The sequence below is a fragment of the Fusarium solani genome (assembly GCF_023522795.1).
Source record: "Fusarium solani strain SB1 chromosome Unknown bctg00000012, whole genome shotgun sequence".
Classification (NCBI taxonomy): Eukaryota; Fungi; Ascomycota; class Sordariomycetes; order Hypocreales; family Nectriaceae; genus Fusarium; species Fusarium solani.
This window is the reverse complement of record NW_027072146.1, coordinates 1,992,796-2,010,374: the sequence shown is the minus strand read 5'-3', so window position 1 is coordinate 2,010,374 and position 17,579 is coordinate 1,992,796. Positions and strand designations below refer to the sequence as shown.

At 49.8% G+C, this 17,579-nt stretch overlaps 7 protein-coding genes across 7 annotated transcripts; 2 read left to right on the top strand and 5 right to left on the bottom strand.

Annotated features, from left to right (window-relative positions):
• Window positions 1-115: 115 nt before the first annotated feature.
• Window positions 116-1,521, top strand: MRS44_016691 (uncharacterized protein; the record flags this gene model as incomplete). The annotated part of the gene is made up of 3 exons (XM_065618141.1): window positions 116-359; window positions 423-602; window positions 659-1,521. The coding sequence occupies 3 exons, from the start codon at window positions 116-118 to the stop codon at window positions 1,519-1,521; spliced, it is 1,287 nt and encodes a 428-aa protein (XP_065474213.1).
• Window positions 1,522-2,051: 530 nt separating this feature from the next.
• MRS44_016690 (uncharacterized protein) lies at window positions 2,052-3,668 on the bottom strand (the record flags this gene model as incomplete). The annotated part of the gene is made up of 1 exon (XM_065618140.1): window positions 2,052-3,668. The coding sequence occupies one exon, from the start codon at window positions 3,666-3,668 to the stop codon at window positions 2,052-2,054; it is 1,617 nt and encodes a 538-aa protein (XP_065474212.1).
• Window positions 3,669-4,543: 875 nt separating this feature from the next.
• MRS44_016689 (uncharacterized protein) lies at window positions 4,544-4,996 on the top strand (the record flags this gene model as incomplete). Its single annotated transcript, XM_046281338.2, has 1 exon — window positions 4,544-4,996. The coding sequence occupies one exon, from the start codon at window positions 4,544-4,546 to the stop codon at window positions 4,994-4,996; it is 453 nt and encodes a 150-aa protein (XP_046130723.2).
• Window positions 4,997-5,337: 341 nt separating this feature from the next.
• On the bottom strand, window positions 5,338-6,063 carry MRS44_016688 (uncharacterized protein; the record flags this gene model as incomplete). The annotated part of the gene is made up of 1 exon (XM_046276665.2): window positions 5,338-6,063. One exon carries the CDS (start codon window positions 6,061-6,063, stop codon window positions 5,338-5,340), a length of 726 nt encoding a protein of 241 aa, XP_046130724.2.
• Window positions 6,064-7,175: 1,112 nt separating this feature from the next.
• On the bottom strand, window positions 7,176-12,080 carry MRS44_016687 (uncharacterized protein; the record flags this gene model as incomplete). Its single annotated transcript, XM_065618139.1, has 12 exons — window positions 7,176-8,383; window positions 8,433-9,182; window positions 9,237-10,160; window positions 10,215-10,332; window positions 10,382-10,497; window positions 10,545-10,703; window positions 10,753-10,838; window positions 10,885-10,919; window positions 10,969-11,167; window positions 11,240-11,311; window positions 11,365-11,825; window positions 11,871-12,080. 12 exons carry the CDS (start codon window positions 12,078-12,080, stop codon window positions 7,176-7,178), a joined length of 4,338 nt encoding a protein of 1,445 aa, XP_065474211.1.
• Window positions 12,081-12,539: 459 nt separating this feature from the next.
• Window positions 12,540-14,479, bottom strand: MRS44_016686 (uncharacterized protein; the record flags this gene model as incomplete). Its single annotated transcript, XM_065618138.1, has 7 exons — window positions 12,540-12,778; window positions 12,835-13,197; window positions 13,254-13,358; window positions 13,411-13,597; window positions 13,652-13,900; window positions 13,942-14,092; window positions 14,145-14,479. The coding sequence occupies 7 exons, from the start codon at window positions 14,477-14,479 to the stop codon at window positions 12,540-12,542; spliced, it is 1,629 nt and encodes a 542-aa protein (XP_065474210.1).
• A 1,188-nt stretch (window positions 14,480-15,667) lies between these two features.
• Window positions 15,668-17,340, bottom strand: MRS44_016685 (uncharacterized protein; the record flags this gene model as incomplete). The annotated part of the gene is made up of 7 exons (XM_065618137.1): window positions 15,668-15,836; window positions 15,886-15,932; window positions 15,983-16,064; window positions 16,129-16,771; window positions 16,827-16,911; window positions 16,965-17,003; window positions 17,062-17,340. The coding sequence occupies 7 exons, from the start codon at window positions 17,338-17,340 to the stop codon at window positions 15,668-15,670; spliced, it is 1,344 nt and encodes a 447-aa protein (XP_065474209.1).
• Window positions 17,341-17,579: the final 239 nt, after the last annotated feature.

The following is a 17,579-nucleotide window of genomic DNA, read 5'->3' as shown; positions in this document are numbered from 1 at the left end:
AAGGTTGTCACTTCACGTCGTGTATAAGTTGAAGCAACCTCCCACAGCAAGAGGATCATCAGCTCACCATCACACGGCCTTCAACACTTCATCATCTTATCCAACTAAGACCGCCATGGCGTCCTCACAAAGCAAAGAGGCAAGCTCTGTTAATGTTTCTGCGGCTGGTCATGAAACCGTCGAGGAGCTGGATCAGCGCATCCAGGAACTCGCCCATCATGCACCACCGTTCTACCAGAGCCGCAATTTGTTCAATCTCTATCTCCTCATGATCCCTGGATGTCTTGTCCCAGCTGTAACGCTAGGATTTGACGGGGCGATGATGAGCGGTCTTCAAGCAGTGCCAGCTTGGGATTCTTGTAAGTTCGCCATGTTAGGCTTCAGTGATGGATAGTCTGGCTGACAGCTTTGCTCAATCACAGATTTCAACAGTCCCCGCGGCAGTATTCTTGGCCTCCTCAATGCTATTCTAGGCCTTGGATGCATTGTTGCAACGCCTTTCATCAGCGTCGTTGGCGATCGCTGGGGTCGTCGTATGGGCATATTTCTCGGAGCAGTGATTATGTTGATTGGGGGTGTCATTCAAGGCGCATGTGTTCACAGTAAGAAACCAGAAATAGTATCCGTTAGTATTTTTCTCACTAATGCAACTTGACAGTTTCCATGTTCTTGATCTCTCGCTTCATCATTGGCTTCGGTCTCGTCTTTGCCAACACCTACGCCCCCATGCTCATCGGCGAGTTAGCCCATCCCAAGGATCGACAAGTCGCCACATCGTTGTACCAGACTTCCTGGTATCTCGGTGCCATAGCTGCCGCATGGACAACGTTTGGAACATTCAGGATCCCCAACAACTGGGCATGGCGAATCCCATCCTACCTGCAAGCTGCACCAGCTCTTGTCCAGATCTTGGGTATCTGGTTCCTCCCCGAGTCTCCACGCTTCCTCATTGCAAAGGGACAAGCCGAAAAGGCAAGGGAGATCTTGGTCAAGTACCATGCGAACGGAGATGCCTCCTCCGAGTTTGTCGAGTTGGAGTATCGCCAGATGCGTGGTGTCATTGAAGCGGAACTTGCGAACGCTACTGGATGGGCATCTCTGCTCAAAACACCCGGCAACCGCCATCGCCTGCTTGTCATCGTTCTTTTGGGTCTCTTCTCACAGTGGTCTGGAAACGGCCTTGTCTCGTACTACCTAGTCCGAGTCCTCGAAACAGTTGGAATTACGAATGCCAGACACACCAACATCATCAACGGCTGCTTGATGATCTTCAACTGGCTCACATCTGTGGCTTCCGCCTTTGCTTCCGGTCGACTCAAGCGCCGAACACAGTTTATGATTTCCGTTGTCGGCATGCTCCTCGTGTTCAGCAGCCAGACTCTTTGCGCGGGTCTGTTCAACGAAAGAGGTAACAAAGCCGCTGGTCACGGTGTTCTGGCAATGCTCTTCATCTTTTACGCATTCTTCAACTTTGCCTTCAACGCTCTACTCTACTCATATCCCGTCGAGATCTTGCCCTGACCCCATCCGAGCCAAAGGCTTTTCGGTTCTCATGTTCTTTGGCAAGGGGGCAGGATTCGTCAACTCTTTTGTCAATCCCATCGGTCTCCAGGCTTTAGCGTGGAAGTACTACGGAGTTTATGTAGGCTGGTTGTGCATTGAAGTCGCTTGTGTCTATTTCCTCTTCCCAGAGACATCTGGCCGGAGTCTTGAGGCCATCGCCAGCGTGTTTGACGGAGATATTAAGCTGGACTCTGAGAAGCTGGTCGAAAGTAAGCAAGGATCAAAGGAGATTGGCAAGGAGCTTTGATGGGGGTTGAAGAGTTCCATATTGTAGGTACTTGATGTAATCTTTTCAATGACAACTAGCTGCGTTCATCAAGAGCAATGAATAAAGACTACATTTTTTTCTTATTCTTTTCGTACTAAAACTCTCCGTAGCGTGACTAACAATCTGACTTATCTACGCTACCTACGGTCTATAATTAAAAGTTGCACAGTTACAAAATCATGCAGCACAAAACAAAAGAAAATCAGCACACAAGGAACATCTACGTACGGCCCGTTTTCATCATCTCGGCCATCGTCGGGAACTCTCCCTCCCAGATCTCCCCAACCCAGTCGTCAATTCTGATCAAACGCCAACGGTCGGCACAGCGAAAAATCGCCTCGTAGAAATCCCTCTTCAGCCCGCTATCGGCAAATTCCCTTCCCCATGCAGGACACAGTTCAGACAAGCGGTCCGTGTACAGCTTCCTGAGCTCTGTCCGCTCATATTCCATGAGGTGGTACCAGTAGAGGGGGTTCTTGCCTTCGCTGTCGAGATAATCGTTGCCCTCGCGAAGTCGTTTCGCAGCCTCCATCTCTTCATCGTCGTCCATGTACCCATCGCGATCCGGGGGTTCTTCACGGTCCGGCCCGAGAAGGAACTTGGGCATCCGCGTAGCGAACCAGAGAGGCACCGCCGAAACGCATTCCCAGTCTATGATGGCTGTGATGGCGCCATCGTCGTCGACCAAGATATTGTCCAGTGAAAGGTCATCGTGAACCAGTACTGTTCGCTCCGGTGGGTTCAGGACTTTGGGGAAGATGTCGGGGAGGAGATCAGCGAGTAACTCAGCCACTTCGATAGTGTACTCGGCGACTGCTTTTTCCTTTGAGTCTGAGTCTGAGTCTGAGTCTGAGTCTGATGAGTCTAATGAGTCTGAGCTCGAGTCTGAATCTGAGTCTGAATCCGAATCCGAGCTTTGGTCTGAAGATGATTCCGAGGGTAAATCCAAGTCTAAGCTATCGTCTGAGGATGAGCTGTCGTCTGAGGATACACTGTCGTCTGAGGATAAACTGTCGTCTGAGGATGAGCTGTCATCTGAGCGTGAACTGTCGTCTAATAATGAGTATAAGAATATATCCGAATCTGAACTGTCGTCTGGGGGTGGGCTGTTGTCTGGGGGTGGATTCGGGCCTGGATCCGAGTTCGAGAGTTCGTTTATCACTCTCTTTTGGTCTTTAATGATGACAGAGATGAACGACTTGAGCCAATCGTGGCTGGAACGATATGGCCCTCGAGGGACATCCAAGTCATAACGCTTACCCATGAAGAACATGAGATTAACGAGCTTTCCAGGGTCCGGTTTGGAATCGGCGTCAAGGCTTTCATCCTTCAGGGTGCCAATAGTACGAAATTCCGAGTTGAAGAGTTGTGCTTGATACTCAGCAATCTTCTCAACCAGAGTCTTCTTGGCCTCCATCGTCATCTTACGCCACCGACGGTACGCAGAAGTTCCTGGCATAAGATCCATGAGGATCCATTCATAGCCTATCTCATTTTCCCTTGAGGCGTCAAAATCAATCACTTTGGGTGCCGGAATGTCCGAGTGGCGTTCGAGCCAACAGAGAGTTGCCGCTTCGCCAGCTACCTTGAGGTGAGGATCAACCGGGAGCGAGACTCGAAAGGCCCATCTCCGTTCACAGTTGTCCTCGACAAGATACACCTTGTTGAAGGCGCCTTCGGCCATGAACGACACTGAACAGTCGTCTGACGCATCAAGCTGCAAAACTCGCCGGCACGTGGCCTGGATCGCTTCGATGCTAGGCTCAGATGCCCACTTGGGTTCAAGGGCCCAGCCCAAATCGTCCCAGACAATTCCGTCTCGAGGTGAAGTCGACATTTTCGTAGTAGGTAAAAGTGTTGATAGATGATGAAGTTGTGTAGGCAGAATGGAGAAGTTGACTTAATTCTATGTCCAGAATGCAGCACATTTTATGCATCCTCATTGTTTGCACTTGTAGATCATGCTTTGTTATCCAAAAAGTGTTGTAATTGGCAATAGCAGCTCCGGCTGTTTCAGAAAGTGAAGCAAACAAAGGAGCCATGTCAAATTTTATCATCAAGGGTGGCAGGCAAGCGACGTGCGGCAGAAATGAGGCGTAGAACAATGCAGGATTTGTGAAAACACCTGAAATTATGCAGATTAGAAATTAGAGCACACAGAGACGATCTTTGTTCCCTTGGTCGGTCTGCTTTGATGCCACTAGGCTGAACAATCAAGGACGTTCATGTTTCATTCCGAGTTCTTTTCTTTCATCTAAGGCTTTGTCTTCCCAAATGCGAGGAACGTATTAACCACAGCAGTAGAACATGGCCATTCTCCATTTGTTCGTCTGCTATGGTATGTAAATAGCCATGGAACGGGAAAACAGGCACTTGAACCACCCCAAAGTAGAATGTCCCATACGAGACAAGTGCCAAGTGTAGACGGAGTTCTCCGGGGCGAGACCTGAACGCATCAATACAACCTCAAGTTTCACTTATCAGTCTGGATTAACACGCCTTGAACATGGTATCATGCATATAGAACAACTGTCTTGAAGAATACATGCGCCTAGGAGAGGGGGCAATTGATTACCTATATTAAGCCGTTACCCTGAGCATTAAGTGAACTCATCATCAGCTCAGCTAGCAACGCTATACTCGCAACCACCAACATTACACTCAACGCTTTTCCCCAACTCAACACCTTCTTCAACTACCTATCTAGCAACCATGGCGCCCAGCCGCGACAAGCTCCTAAACTGGTTCATCGAGGACCTCTCAGATCAAACCCTGGAAAAGGTGAGAAATCACCCAGGCACCGTTATCGAAGACGGCAATTTTCATTTGGATGTCCAAGGGAAAACTACTAATGGCCAGTTGAATCTTCAGATTCAGGTGGACGCACACCCCAGGAAGACGTCTCTCCGAGAGTGGGCTACTCAGACAGTGTCTGGTCCCGCTTTTCTAGCGGTGGACGAAGCTATGTCCCCTGAGGAAGTCAGAGAGACCTTCAAAAACAGCATTGTTGACTTCAATGATAAGTCACAGCAGAGAGGCAAAGGAACCAGGGTGAAGAAGCCCAAGCAGAATGCTGAGGAGAAGACTGAGGAGCCAGATCAAGGAGGCGACAAGGAGAAACAGAACAAGAAGGAGAAGGGAAATAACAAGTTCGGTAAGTGGTAAATTTTTCACGTAGAGTCTTTCATTATGGGAGATCCGCGGTCAACTTGACCCAAACCGAACCAGGGTGGAGTGTACGATAAGTAAGTGGAGTAGGTAGCACTAGTATGAATTGAAATACGAAGCTATAAATCGCATGTTCCCAGATTGATGGAAAGAGGTGATGTGCGGTGCGTCCTCTCGCAATGCTCGAGTTTGCCTCGTAGTCACAGACATATACTGTTTTAAAGAAATTCTATTGACATGAAGAACGATGCCCCCCGGACTAAATAACTCGTAAGGAACAATTCTCGCTAACAACACATTGAGACTCAAAAAGAACCAAATAAACATCCACGCATCACTTAGGACTTGCTATCCTTAGGGAAGGACAGCTCCTGGTGCTCCGCCCATTCCTTTCCCTCCACACTCCTCCGGGACCCCTCAGCTGCCTCCTTATCGAGCGGGCCGGGTCTTGAGAAGATGGCACCAAAGAGAGACAGGATGCTACTTGTGCGAAGGACCATCTGAGAGAACAGAGTGAGACCAGTGATCATAATCTCCTCCTGAGCGTCGGGGTTGTTGGCCTTGGGGCCCATGAACTCGATGTAGCCAACCTTGCTGATGGCCCAGGCGTTAGCCGAGAACTTGGCGACGGGAACGCTGTTCTCGTCGAGACAAATAAAGTCCCAGCTCTTGAAGTCACTAGAGCTAGTCCAGGTCATGGCAGCTGGGGTGTCTCCAGGGCCATCGGCGTAGTTGTATGACAGGTGCGTGTAGGAGGTGACGAAGCGCCTTAGAGCCTTGAGAGTTCCCTTGTGACCATGGAGTTCATAGTCGGCATGGATCGAGACTGGGTGGAGGGTGCCGGATCCGATAGTGACAGACTTGTCCTCGGCAGGGTGGAAGACCAAATGGGGCGACCTCAAGGTGTTGTAGTCGATGACATATCGAGGAACAGACTCTCCAGACTTGTCCTTTTGTGAGACCAACGCCTTGAGCTTCTTCCATGAAAAGTCAACTTGAAGGGTAGGGTTGCCGAGTTGTGACTCGACTGGGAAAGTGATGTCATTGTTTTGAGGGAAGCTCATGTTGGAGAGTGTGAGAGAGATGGTGTTGGTGAGTGTGTAACAATGATGAACAGATGGACTTGTAGGACATGATATTGTATGAATAGATGTTGTTTCTACTTGCTATGATGATATCCAAAAACTCCCTTGGCGGTCCTCGACATGTTATATACTCGCTGAACTGTGAGTGATGATTTACCCAGCCCCCAAAGGAGGCAAGGATCAGCGGATGACTGCGTTGATCCCAGCGCTTGCTGTGATCTCGCGCTAACCGCATCCGGAGCAATCGAGCGCTCCAGTGACATCACTGGGACGGGGTTCATCTGTACTGCAGCTGCGCCTGGTTGGGCTGAAAGGCTGAATTCCGATCCTGGCATTTGCGGCGCAGGATCCACAATCAAAGGCGTTTCAGATAAGATTGAACCAATCATGTACTTATCATGCTGTGCTCAGCCTCACAGGAGCGGAAAGTCGCCACAACCATTGTGCCGAAATCCTGAGCTGAAGAGGCTGAGATCGCGGCACCACGTTGAAAGACGCGAGAGAGCAACGGAGGGCAATAAATCTGCCTGCCGCATGTTGTGAAACTACCAATCACATTAGATGAGAAATCCCATGAGGAGCTTAAAGACCAATCAGCCTTTTGAAATGAAGTTGTCAACCCCATGTGTTATGCTAAAGGTCTAGGGTAACTACCACATCTTCATATATTCTTGTTCTTGAGGATGTAGGAGAGAGCATAAGAAAGACAAGTATTAAAATACGACATAAGTGAAATCAAAATAAAATGTCAAGGAAGGCTCTTATTAGACACCTGTCTCCGTTACTCTGTGTAATGGGACATCCATAGCTGAAAGGTGCAGTTGGACTCAAGAGACAGTTTGAAATGGCCAGACATTTACCAATTTGATTGGCGTTTCAATAGTGGAGCACACTCTCGTAATGTCACCTCACGTGACCATACACGTGCTTGACGGGAGCAATTGTCTTATGCAATGAATATATGCAGTCCTTATGCGTCTTGCACAGCTTCGAGGAGCCCTTTCAAAATGTGTGACGAAGACAAGCAAACTCAGCTTCGTTGGCATCCAAGTTCAACACCATTTTCATCATCTCCTAATCTTTAACCCTCTTCACCCCGAAGTCAAGTCCCATAACTTCTTAAACTCACTATCCCGCTTCAACAACTCTCTGGGATTGTCCCATTCCACGACGCGACCACCGCTCATAACAGCGACGCGATCAAAGTCCACCACAGCTCCAAGCCGATGAACAATGGCAATGACGGTGCATCCGACAAACTGCTCACGAATGACTTGTCTGATAAGTTGCTCCGAGTTGGGATCCACATTGCTGCTTGCTTCGTCGAGGAGGATGATCCTCTTGTTGGCAAGCATGGCTCTGGCGAGACAGAGCAGCTGGCGTTGACCCTGAGATAGGCGATCAATGTCCAGAATGCTGTCCAATCCACCCATTCTGTCAATTACATCTCGCATTTTGAGCCTGTGGAGTGCCGCGAGCATTCTTTCGTCGTTCCGCTCGCCTCGGGGTGCCAAATTGTCACGGACGCTGGTGTTTTTCATGAAGAATGGATGCTGGGGGACCACTGCTACCGAGGCTCTGATGGTTTGACGAGGAATGGTAGTGATGTCGATGCCATCGAATTCGATGCTGGAGTTGGCATCGATTTCCAGGAGACGAAGGAGACAGCCCATGAGAGAACTCTTTCCACTTCCACTTCGCCCACAAATGCCAACCTTGGAACCGGCGGGTATATCCAGCGTCACACCATGCAAGACCGGGTTGCCTGTCTTGGTGTAGGAAGCAGTCATGTTTTTGATGACAACATGTCCAGAGGATGGCCACTCCTCAGGGACTTGACCTGTCTCGCTAGCTAGATTCTCACTCTCCGTGGTTGAACTAAATTGCTTGAGGCGGGCAACCGCTCCAAAGGCAGTCTCCAACTGAGTATAACCCTTGATGACGAGCGTCAAGGATGCGTTGAACGAAGTGACGTTGAGCAGAGCCAGTGCCACAAACTTGGGTGCAAATTGACCTCGAAGCTGAACGACGAGCACCATCATGATCCCAGCCATGGCAGCTACCATTAGGTCGAGAACAAGTGCCAACCAACGCTGGATGCAGAATTGCAGATAATACGGGCGTTGCGATGCGTCGAGGAACTCAAAGTATTGCTCCCGGAATTGCGTCTCCCAAGAAAAGGCTCTCACGCTGGACAGCCCTTGCAGGGTGTCGAGAAAGTGGGTGAAGAGAGGAGACTTGGCTTGTAGTTCGAGAATCCTAATCTGCCGAGACGTACGGAGATAGAACTTTGAAAGAACTGCATGTGATGTTAGAAAAGCAAAAACGTAATGGGACCTTGAACTTACGCCAGCAAAAGAACAGAATGGGAGGCAGAGTCGCCGCAAAGTAACCAGAAAACACACACATCATCACAGCAGACAGGAATGCTACCGCAATGTTGATGAGTAGATCGATTAAAGTGAATGGAAGCTCAGTATCGACAACGGAGATATCCTGACTGAAACGGGTTGTGGTGACTCCAACATCCGTCTTGGAGAAGAAAGATAAAGGGGCATCCATTATCGATTTCAGGAGTCGAGCATGAAGGACCTCGGAGCTGAGCGGGACCGTAATGATGAGATAAAAGAAAACACATGTTATGAGTGCAGCCATGGAAAGACCAGCGAGCATGCCGTAGAGGCCGAGGTAGAAGTTGTTTGACTCGTGCTGCGTCGCACCAGTACGGCCTGTCCAGAAACTGAGCAGTAACTCAGTCATCTTGTAGCCTCCAGCGTGGAGACAAACAAGAGACGCATTCAGAAGAACGTGCCACAAGGGGACTGATCCGAGGTAGTATCCGTAAGTAGCAAACTCTCCGAGGCCTTGTCCGAGTGAAGCTTGGGTATCTTCTACTGGTGCTGGAGGGCTCGATGTTGTCAATTCACCGGGTCTAGCAGGAATGGAATTGTCATCCTCGGAGGCGGATCCGTTCTGCTCAAAGTGAAGACCTTTGAAATATGCGGTATCTGTCTTGAGCTGTTCGAAAGTTCCTTGGTGTAAAATGGAGCCCTGCTCACTCAACGCGATGACGTGATCCGCGTAAACGAGGCGATGAACTGGATCCATATGAGTATTGTAAGCTAGGGATGAGATAATAGACTGGAACTTACTGGTATTTGTAACACACACAACAGTGGTTCCCATCTCTCGGAACAGACCACCCTCAGAGAAGAGCATCCGATGGATGTGTTCCTCAGTCGCAGCGTCTTGGCCTGCAAAGGCATCGTCCAGGAAGATGACAGGTACCCTCGAGTAGACCGCTCTCGCGAGAGCGAGTCGCTGCTTCTGCCCACCACTGAGTGATACTCCCTTGCTGCCAGCCTTTGTGGCATCCCGTGCTGGAAGATCCATGATATCTTGCTCTAACGCGCACGCATAAATGACCTTGTCATACCACGACTTGTCGTAGTTGAAAGCTCCCAAAATGTTTTGTCGTAGAGTCAAGTTCTGGATCCATGGCTCTTGGCCAACAAATGCAATCCTGCGGGTGCCAGTAAAGATGGACCCTTTAGAAGGTTTAGTTTCTCCGAGCATGGCCTGCAAGAGCGTGCTTTTTCCTGACCCCACACTGCCGATGATGTAGGTGAAATTCGATTTCCGGATAGTACAAGAGATGTTGTGTAGGATCGGGGACTCTGCTTGACCCCAGCTGAAACTAGCGTCTGAGATTACCATCAGAGGATCTCCGACAGAGAACACCTGCGATGATGATAGATCCTGCATTTCAACAGCGCTACTGCTTCTCGAAGAAAGACTTGTGCTGTCATTTGCTTGGATGGTGCCAGTGTTCAAAGGGAGTCGATGATCCTTGAAGCTGTCTGACAACAAGAAAGCCTGGATTCGATCGAAACAAGCCAGAGACACGCTGACCATTGGGATCGTGCGAATGACCGTGGCCATGGGAGTCGACAGGAGATATATCAAAGACAATGAAGTGTAAGCAGAGGCGACGTTCAATGGTTGACCTGTGCTCTGAGATATGATGACAAATGTCGCAAAAGTTGCCAGGGGCGAGATGGTTTGTGTGCTGGATCCTAGTCAACCAGTTAGTTGCAAAGCGGCTAAAGAAGGCCAGTTTCATATCCAACCGAGTATCAATCGCAAGACCAGCAGCTTCCGAGCTTTCTTTGAAAGCTTCAACTCCTTGATTCGCAACTTTTGAACCATGCTGTTGAGGACGTCCGTAAGTCCGAGCATCTTGACTTCCTAGAGGATCATGAGCAACAAGAATTAAAAGCCGAGAGCTTATACCCACCTTCATTGATCCGAGCATGGAAGCAGTCACATCAACCCGGGTTTGGATGCCACGGACCCATCTCTTCTGTGCCTTTCCCATGTGTTTGGCGAGCTGCATGATGCCGACAGTGGCAACTACAACGAGTTAGTGAGAGCTCCAAGGTTCGTGTTCAAGCTCTAACCTATCGCGACAATCATGGGTGACAGAAATGCAAGGCCGAGCTGCCTGTATAAAAGAAACAACGCCACACCGCATTCAATCGGGGAAGCCCAGACTTCGTGCAAGTTGCTGAAGCCGAGACAAATGGTTTCGGTATCAGTAGACATGAGTGTGACGGCGACTATCGGTAGGTCAGTACTGCTTGTTGCGAATAACACAGGCGGCCTTACTGGTCTCGTCGAACGCTGTGGTGCTAAGATCAAGCGTCTTGTTGTAGATAAGACTCTCGAGGCTGCCTCTGACCGATGTGATGAACCTATATAGTTAGTATAAGGGCATCTTCAGCTTCCGTTGTAACGTACTGATATGTCTTGTGGTAGTAGAACCCGTTGGAGATCTGTTGATGCAAATTAGTCCAGATCTTGGCCGACCAGGAGTGAACTCACGGCCAGGCCGATGAAAACCAAGAGCCATGCCCCGGTGAGTCCCCATCCAATACTTTTAGATTCGGTCAAGTCGCTCGCGAAGCCAACGGTCCTTTGGATAAGGAAAGGCTGCGTGTACTTGAATGCTATCAAACATAGACGAGAAAGCATGCCAGAGGCGAAAACTGCCTTTGCAGCCCAGATGGTCGACCAAAAAAGCCTATTCTTCTTGGTGTGATTTGCTGAAGAAGCTGTCAGCAACTGCACAAGCTTTCAGTGCGGAATTAATAACTTGCTTGCGCTCCAAGTATCTTGTGCACGGGCAATGAGTCTCCTCGATGAAAGAGAAGCATCGATTGTGTACCTAGCGCGTAGTGAGTATGTGTTCTTTGAGGAAAAGAACCAGCGGTGACATACAAATCCTGTTCAGTCAAAGGTCGACCGAAACCAATTTTCATCAGAGGATTAAGCCACCAGAACACACTCCGGCCCAAGATCCCAGACGTTGACTCGGGTGAGAGTTCTCGATATTGGGCTTGAAGAATGGACCTCTTTTCCCATGCCTCAGAAACCAGCACGGTAAACTTGATAGCAACAGTTGCAGTGAAAACCTTTGCTATCAGCTTTGTACCCCCAATGAGCCATAACGTCCTGGCAATGGCACAGTCGAAGAGGAGCGTGAGAAGTAGGTAGACGTTGATAAGTGTTGAAGGCCGGACGGATCGAGTGTGCTCGGCATACGACAAAAAGGCCAACGAGAAGCCATTGACAAAGACCAAGACAGCTGCTGCAATTTGCGACTTTGGTACAGGAAGAGGTCCAAGCACCCAGCACAGCAGAACGGTGAGCTGAAAAATGGTATATACAGCGATAAGACCCTAACAACAGTTAGAGATGGGTCATGAGGCGGTTGCTTGTCGTACCAATTTGAGAACGAACTGCGAGTTTTTGGTCAATTTTCGAGGCTGCTTGATCAACCAAAACAGCCGCTGCGGAGTCAAAACAAGAAACAAAGTTGATGGCAGGATCGATAAGACTGCATTCTCAAACAAGAGGGTAAAGTCGAATCTGTATGACGCCGCTGGACCAAAGCTGGCCTCTGCGTCAAGTATAGCGTCGACCGATGAGTTCATGATTGAATGACTTGGCTGGAATTTTTCATCATCTCAAAGATTGGCTGGGACAGTTCTTGCGCTGATAAAAAGGGGGCTTAAAAACAAGCGACATCCTTCCTGATTGCGATATCTTGAGCGGGGATTGCGATGGTCCAGTACGTAACGTCCCACGTAACGAGACGTATTCCACCTACCGGAAACGGCTTATCAATTGTCAGCAACCAGGCAGCCATGACATGCAGATATGTACGCGTATATTGGCCAGTAAAAAGGCGCAGGACGACAACACATACGAATTGCTTACGTTGCTTTCGATTAACAATCGCATTCGAACACTGAATCAACGATAGGATCTTCAATGCATTGTTACTTTCTTATAAACTTGAATTGACTTTTCCCTACAGTGTCGTAACATTGATCATTGTAACCTCGATGCTTGATGCCGCAAGCTCCCAGAAGGAAACCCTTGTATAGACATCACTTTCTGAAGAAGCCCAGAACCTTCTTTCGCAGGCCACCGTTCCACTCCGCATCCTCGTGGCTCTCCCTCTCCTCAAACTCTCGCCTGCCAGTCGTCAGATCAACAGTCTCTGCACCCCAGAAGGTTGTCTTCTTGGCGAGCTTCCACCACGTGACGTTGCCCACAAAGATAATGGTGCCGATATACTTGAGGATGAAGACGTCGACCTTGAAGTGCGGGATAAAAGCGTCATAACCTGCCGCCTTTGTTAGTACTCTTGATTTTCAGGGTTTACTGGCGGAAATTCCTTACCATTGAAGATGATGACCAGAACGGAAATGAACAGCGCAAAATAGGAGCCATAGGGCTGCATAAAGCCCACATACGGCAGATCGCTGGTGGCAATGCCTTGGGCCTTCAGGGCTTGACGGAAGCGAATATGGGTGATAAGAATAGCCACCCAGTTGAGGACGGCAAAGACAGTCACCAGGCTCACAAGGTAGCCAAAGACTGTAGATGAAGACTTGCTGGCATTCATGTAACCAAGGGCGATGCACACGGAGGCAGCGGCGACGGCGTAGATGGGGTTGCCGTTGTCACGGGCTTTGGCGAAGAGGCGTGGGGCTTGGCCGTCCCTGGCGAGGCCGTAAAGAGATCTAGACGAGCAGTAGATGTCTGGAAAGTAAAATTGTTAGCCGAAGAGGTCGTGCAATCCGTATGTTGTTACGTACCTGAGCTTGCCGCGCTGAGGGTAAAGACCAAGAGACAACCATTGATAATATCGGGGAACACGCCAACACCGGCTAAGCTGACAGAGACGACGAAAGGAGAGGCAGCTACAGATCAAGTTAGATACTGTCAACACTTTTGGGTTGCTAGTAAACTTACCACCACTGGTTGCCTGCTTGGTTGCTCCGATGAGCTTCTCGCTGTTGTAAGGAACAGCCATGCCAAGGACTAAAATGCCCAAGATGTAGAAGACAGCAATTCTCCAGAAAGTCTGCTTCACAGCTCGAGGAACGTTCTTCCTTGGGTTGGGGGTCTCGCCGAAAGTCATGCCCACGACCTCAGTTCCCTAGAATACCAGTCAGATAAAAGAACTCGCCATCGACGACAGTTTGATGCTCACTGTAAACGCAAAGCAAGCTTGCACAACACACGCCCACCAGCCGAGGAACCTTCCTTTAGCTCCCTCGGCCAGGTATTCCGCGAAAGCTCCTGGCTCTTGCCAGTATCGAAAGCCCGATCGATCGTGGTTAGGTCCTCCGCCGAGCGCGACGACGAGGGTGGAGATGATGAGAGTCGTCATGATGAGAACCTTGCACAAGCCTAGCCAGAACTCGGTTTCGCCGAAGCTGTTGACATGGAGGACCTGAAGCTGTCAGCGAAAGTCCAGAAAGGCTGGACAGAGGTACGTACATTGACTGTAATGATGAGGACTCCAAAGACGGTGATCCATATGGCCACGTTCAAGTCAGGTCTCCAGTACTGGAGGATCAAGCCAGTAGCCGTCAAGTTCGTCGGTGTTGCTACGATGTACTTGAGGAAGTAGTTCCAGCCGGTGGCGAATCTGGTTTCTCAGTCAACACTGTTCCCTAGCCCGTCGAGCAGGAGTATCTTACCCAAAAGCTGGGTCAACCATGCGGGTCGCATATCCTCCAAAGCCCTTGTTCATCGGCAAAAAGGTCGCCATCTCGCCCAGAGCTGTCATGACGAAAAACACAGTGATTCCAATGAGGATGTAAGCAATGAGCAAACTACCAGGGCCTCCCCTGGACAGAGCACTGCCCGAACCAATGACCAGCCCAGTTCCAATTGCACACGCAATTGAGAACATGAAGACCTGGTGTGGTTTAAAGTCTCGCTTCAACTCATTGGACTGGATGGTTTCCCCCTGGGTGTGGGACTCAACCGCACCCAGCTCCTCAAGCTTCTCCTTGTCGATAGTTTCGGCCATGATGCTTGTGACGAAAGTTGAAGATTGAACTTGAAAGAATGATACAGAAGTGATCGAGTTGTCGAGATACAAACGGCAAGCTCCAGCGAGGGAGTCGAGGCCTTTTGACCTTGCCGGACCACACTAACTCTGATAAAGAAGAACGGACCTCCCCGCGGATTATCGTGCTCGGGCTCCGTGACCGAGGCTAATGGTATCGCCCGGTGAGAGCGACCGAGTAGCCTATCTCCAACGCCCCACGCTTTATCAAGCTTTTTTAACCCCATTCTACCCCAGAATCATGACTCGCAAGGTGAGCTGGTGCGGAGAGGCGGAGCATTTAGCGTCACGGTCATGCCATCACCAGGGCAAGCCCTTGTAGATGTATACGGGGTTTGGTCCCCGCGTGGGTCCCTTGGTCATGACTGGTATCGTGATTCTCCCTTACAGAGTTTTTCTTCCTCTGTCGGTGATTTATTGAGGGCTTTATCCTTGGATGATAACTGATAAGTAGAGATAGCATAGATAGAGGTGGAGTTTAAAACATCTAGATGCCCACGGGGTTTGGTCTCCGTTCGAGTCCCTGGCTCATGGTAGCTGAGAGTGGCAACAAGAGACCCTCTCCCGGAGGCGTACACTAGGTTCCCTGCATATGCGTGTGGAGGACGCGGAAAGCTTACGAACTACACATTACGTACAGAGAAGAGATTGAGCAAGGATTATCGGATGAAGGACCCTGGCATGGTCGTCTCACATGGGGTTAAATGCGGAGATGTTGAAGGTAGCTTAATTCGTTCCACAAACCCGAGTCTCGACCTACTGGATAATCATGGGAACCTAACTTGAGGGAATTTGCTGCCAATTCGTTGACTCGATTTTTTTGTAACGTGTTCCGAAGCCCCGAGTTTCATTCGTGAAGGAGAGGTTACGATGCGGAGGAGAAAGCTTGCACGGTGTCATGCTGAGGAGCCAACTTTCTGAATCGAGAGACATGCACATAAAAGAAAATAAGTACTAACGTGGGACTCATGGCTATGGGTAAATGCACAATGTTGTTCTTTGTTACTGTGGTTGATGTCCTCTTTTGAAGACGTGTCAAGATAATAATCGGCGACCAAATGCCTGAACTACACAACTGACTTGCAATATTGCTTCTCTCACTCTCCATGGCCATGTCCATTCTCTCTTTTTGGTGTCCCCTTGACTTGGCTACAGGTTTGCCTTGACGTCTCCATTAACAACCCGATCAATGGCCTTGGCTACCCTCTCAATGTTATCCTTGTTAAGCCCTGAAATATTGATTCGACCGCTCGATGGGAGGTAGATGTGGTGGCGATCGACCAACGTTTTGCACTGGGTCGACGTAAGTTCGAGGTATCTGTGGCCTATTAGAATCCTGTAGATCGGGTATAAAGGTCTGCGCCTACGAGAAGAGCCCAGTTTCCTTCAGGATGTGCTCCCAATTTCCTGGAGTCTGGTTTGTTTGGTTAGCTTCTGTTCAGGACCACATATGCTGCCACACACCTTCAAATCTTGTGTCAAATAACTGTGCAGTTGCTTCCGCAGGCCCTTCAATCGCTGGCGCATGTCGTATAGCTCGGTTTCCCTGTCAGGAAGTGGCAGTCAGCACAGAGCTCAGACGGGTGATCATTCTGTAGAGGGGGGCTCACCATGCTTCAGTGCGCTGATCAGATCCAAGCACAATGTCGACCAGGCGACTTCCATAGGCTGGCGAGGAGGAGAATTCCCATCTGATCAGGCATCGAAGACGATCGTGGACGTCGGATGCTGTCTTTGCGTCGGCACACACGGCGTGGAGGACTCCACATCGCTCGCCGTACAACGCAAAGTTCTTGGAGAAGGATTGGCAGACAAACATGTCGACCTTGGACTTTGCGAAGAGACGCACAGCGTAAGCATCTTCATCCATGCCATCGCCCAGGCCTTGATAGGCGATATCTAGGAAGATGAAGTGCCTGTTCTCTTCGAGGACCGAGGCAAGCTCGTTCCATTGTGCCTTTGTAGGATCGGCGCCCGTGGGGTTGTGGCAGCAGCCTTGGAGGATGAAGACGCTGCGAGGGGGAGCGGTACGGGCAGCTTGGATGATGGAGCTGAAGTTGACGGTTCGGTTCTTGGAGTCGTAGTAGGAGTACTCGGTGACTTGCATTCCAACCAGTTCGAACATGGGCTTGTAGTTTCCCCAGGCTGGGACACCGACAAAGACCTGGGGCTGAGGCGAGACACATTGGCTGAGGGCCAATGCCGCGCAATATGATTCGCTCCTGTGCCGGATATTGTCTGCACGGATGCGATCTGGGTCTGTTAGTGGTTGATGGGGTGATGACGGGTTGGCTAGAACATACTTGACCTGACTTCAGCTTTTGGCAATCTTTCCCGAACAAGAGAGCCGCAGCCTTCTCCAGAAATTGGGCGTTGCCGGTAGTCAGCTCGTACTGGGTAGCTGTTAGATACGCGAAGCCAACAAGGGTCGAGATTCGAGACTCACATCATGGCCTGGATCGTTCTGTGCCAGTGCTAGCTTGGCCTAAGATCGAATGACTTTGTCAGCTCCCGTGACCCCTTGTAGATAGCGAAAGCCTAACTTGTTTAACCGAGTCCAGCTCGCTGTAGAGACCAGCTTCATTCCGGTAGATGCCGACACCAAGATCTGCCTTTTCTGGGGATACATCCTCGTCGGCCTTCTTCTTGAGAATGAACATTGGGTCCACAGGACCCCTCTGAAATGACTTGAACATGTCTGAAGATTGGTAAAGAAGATGGCTTGATGAGATACACCTGGTCTGCTGGAGCAAGGACCTGGAAGGGACGACGGTGGCAATGTGGCGGACACCACGAGCAAGCCCCTTGACAATGAGTGGCATGATTAAGTATGAAAACGATAACTTAGAATGATGTAGCAATTTCCACCTTGCGGTATCCCTCCCCTAGGCTTTATCTGAAGACACCGAGATGGCCGAGCTGGTGGTTCAAGTGCTCGGCGAGGCTCACCGAGGGGATTTTGGACGCTAGTTCGGGGACCCTCTCCGAGGTTGCGTATCTTTCGAGAACATAAATAATTGGGTTGAATTGGCGAGCGGGATTGTAAAAAATAGGATATTCT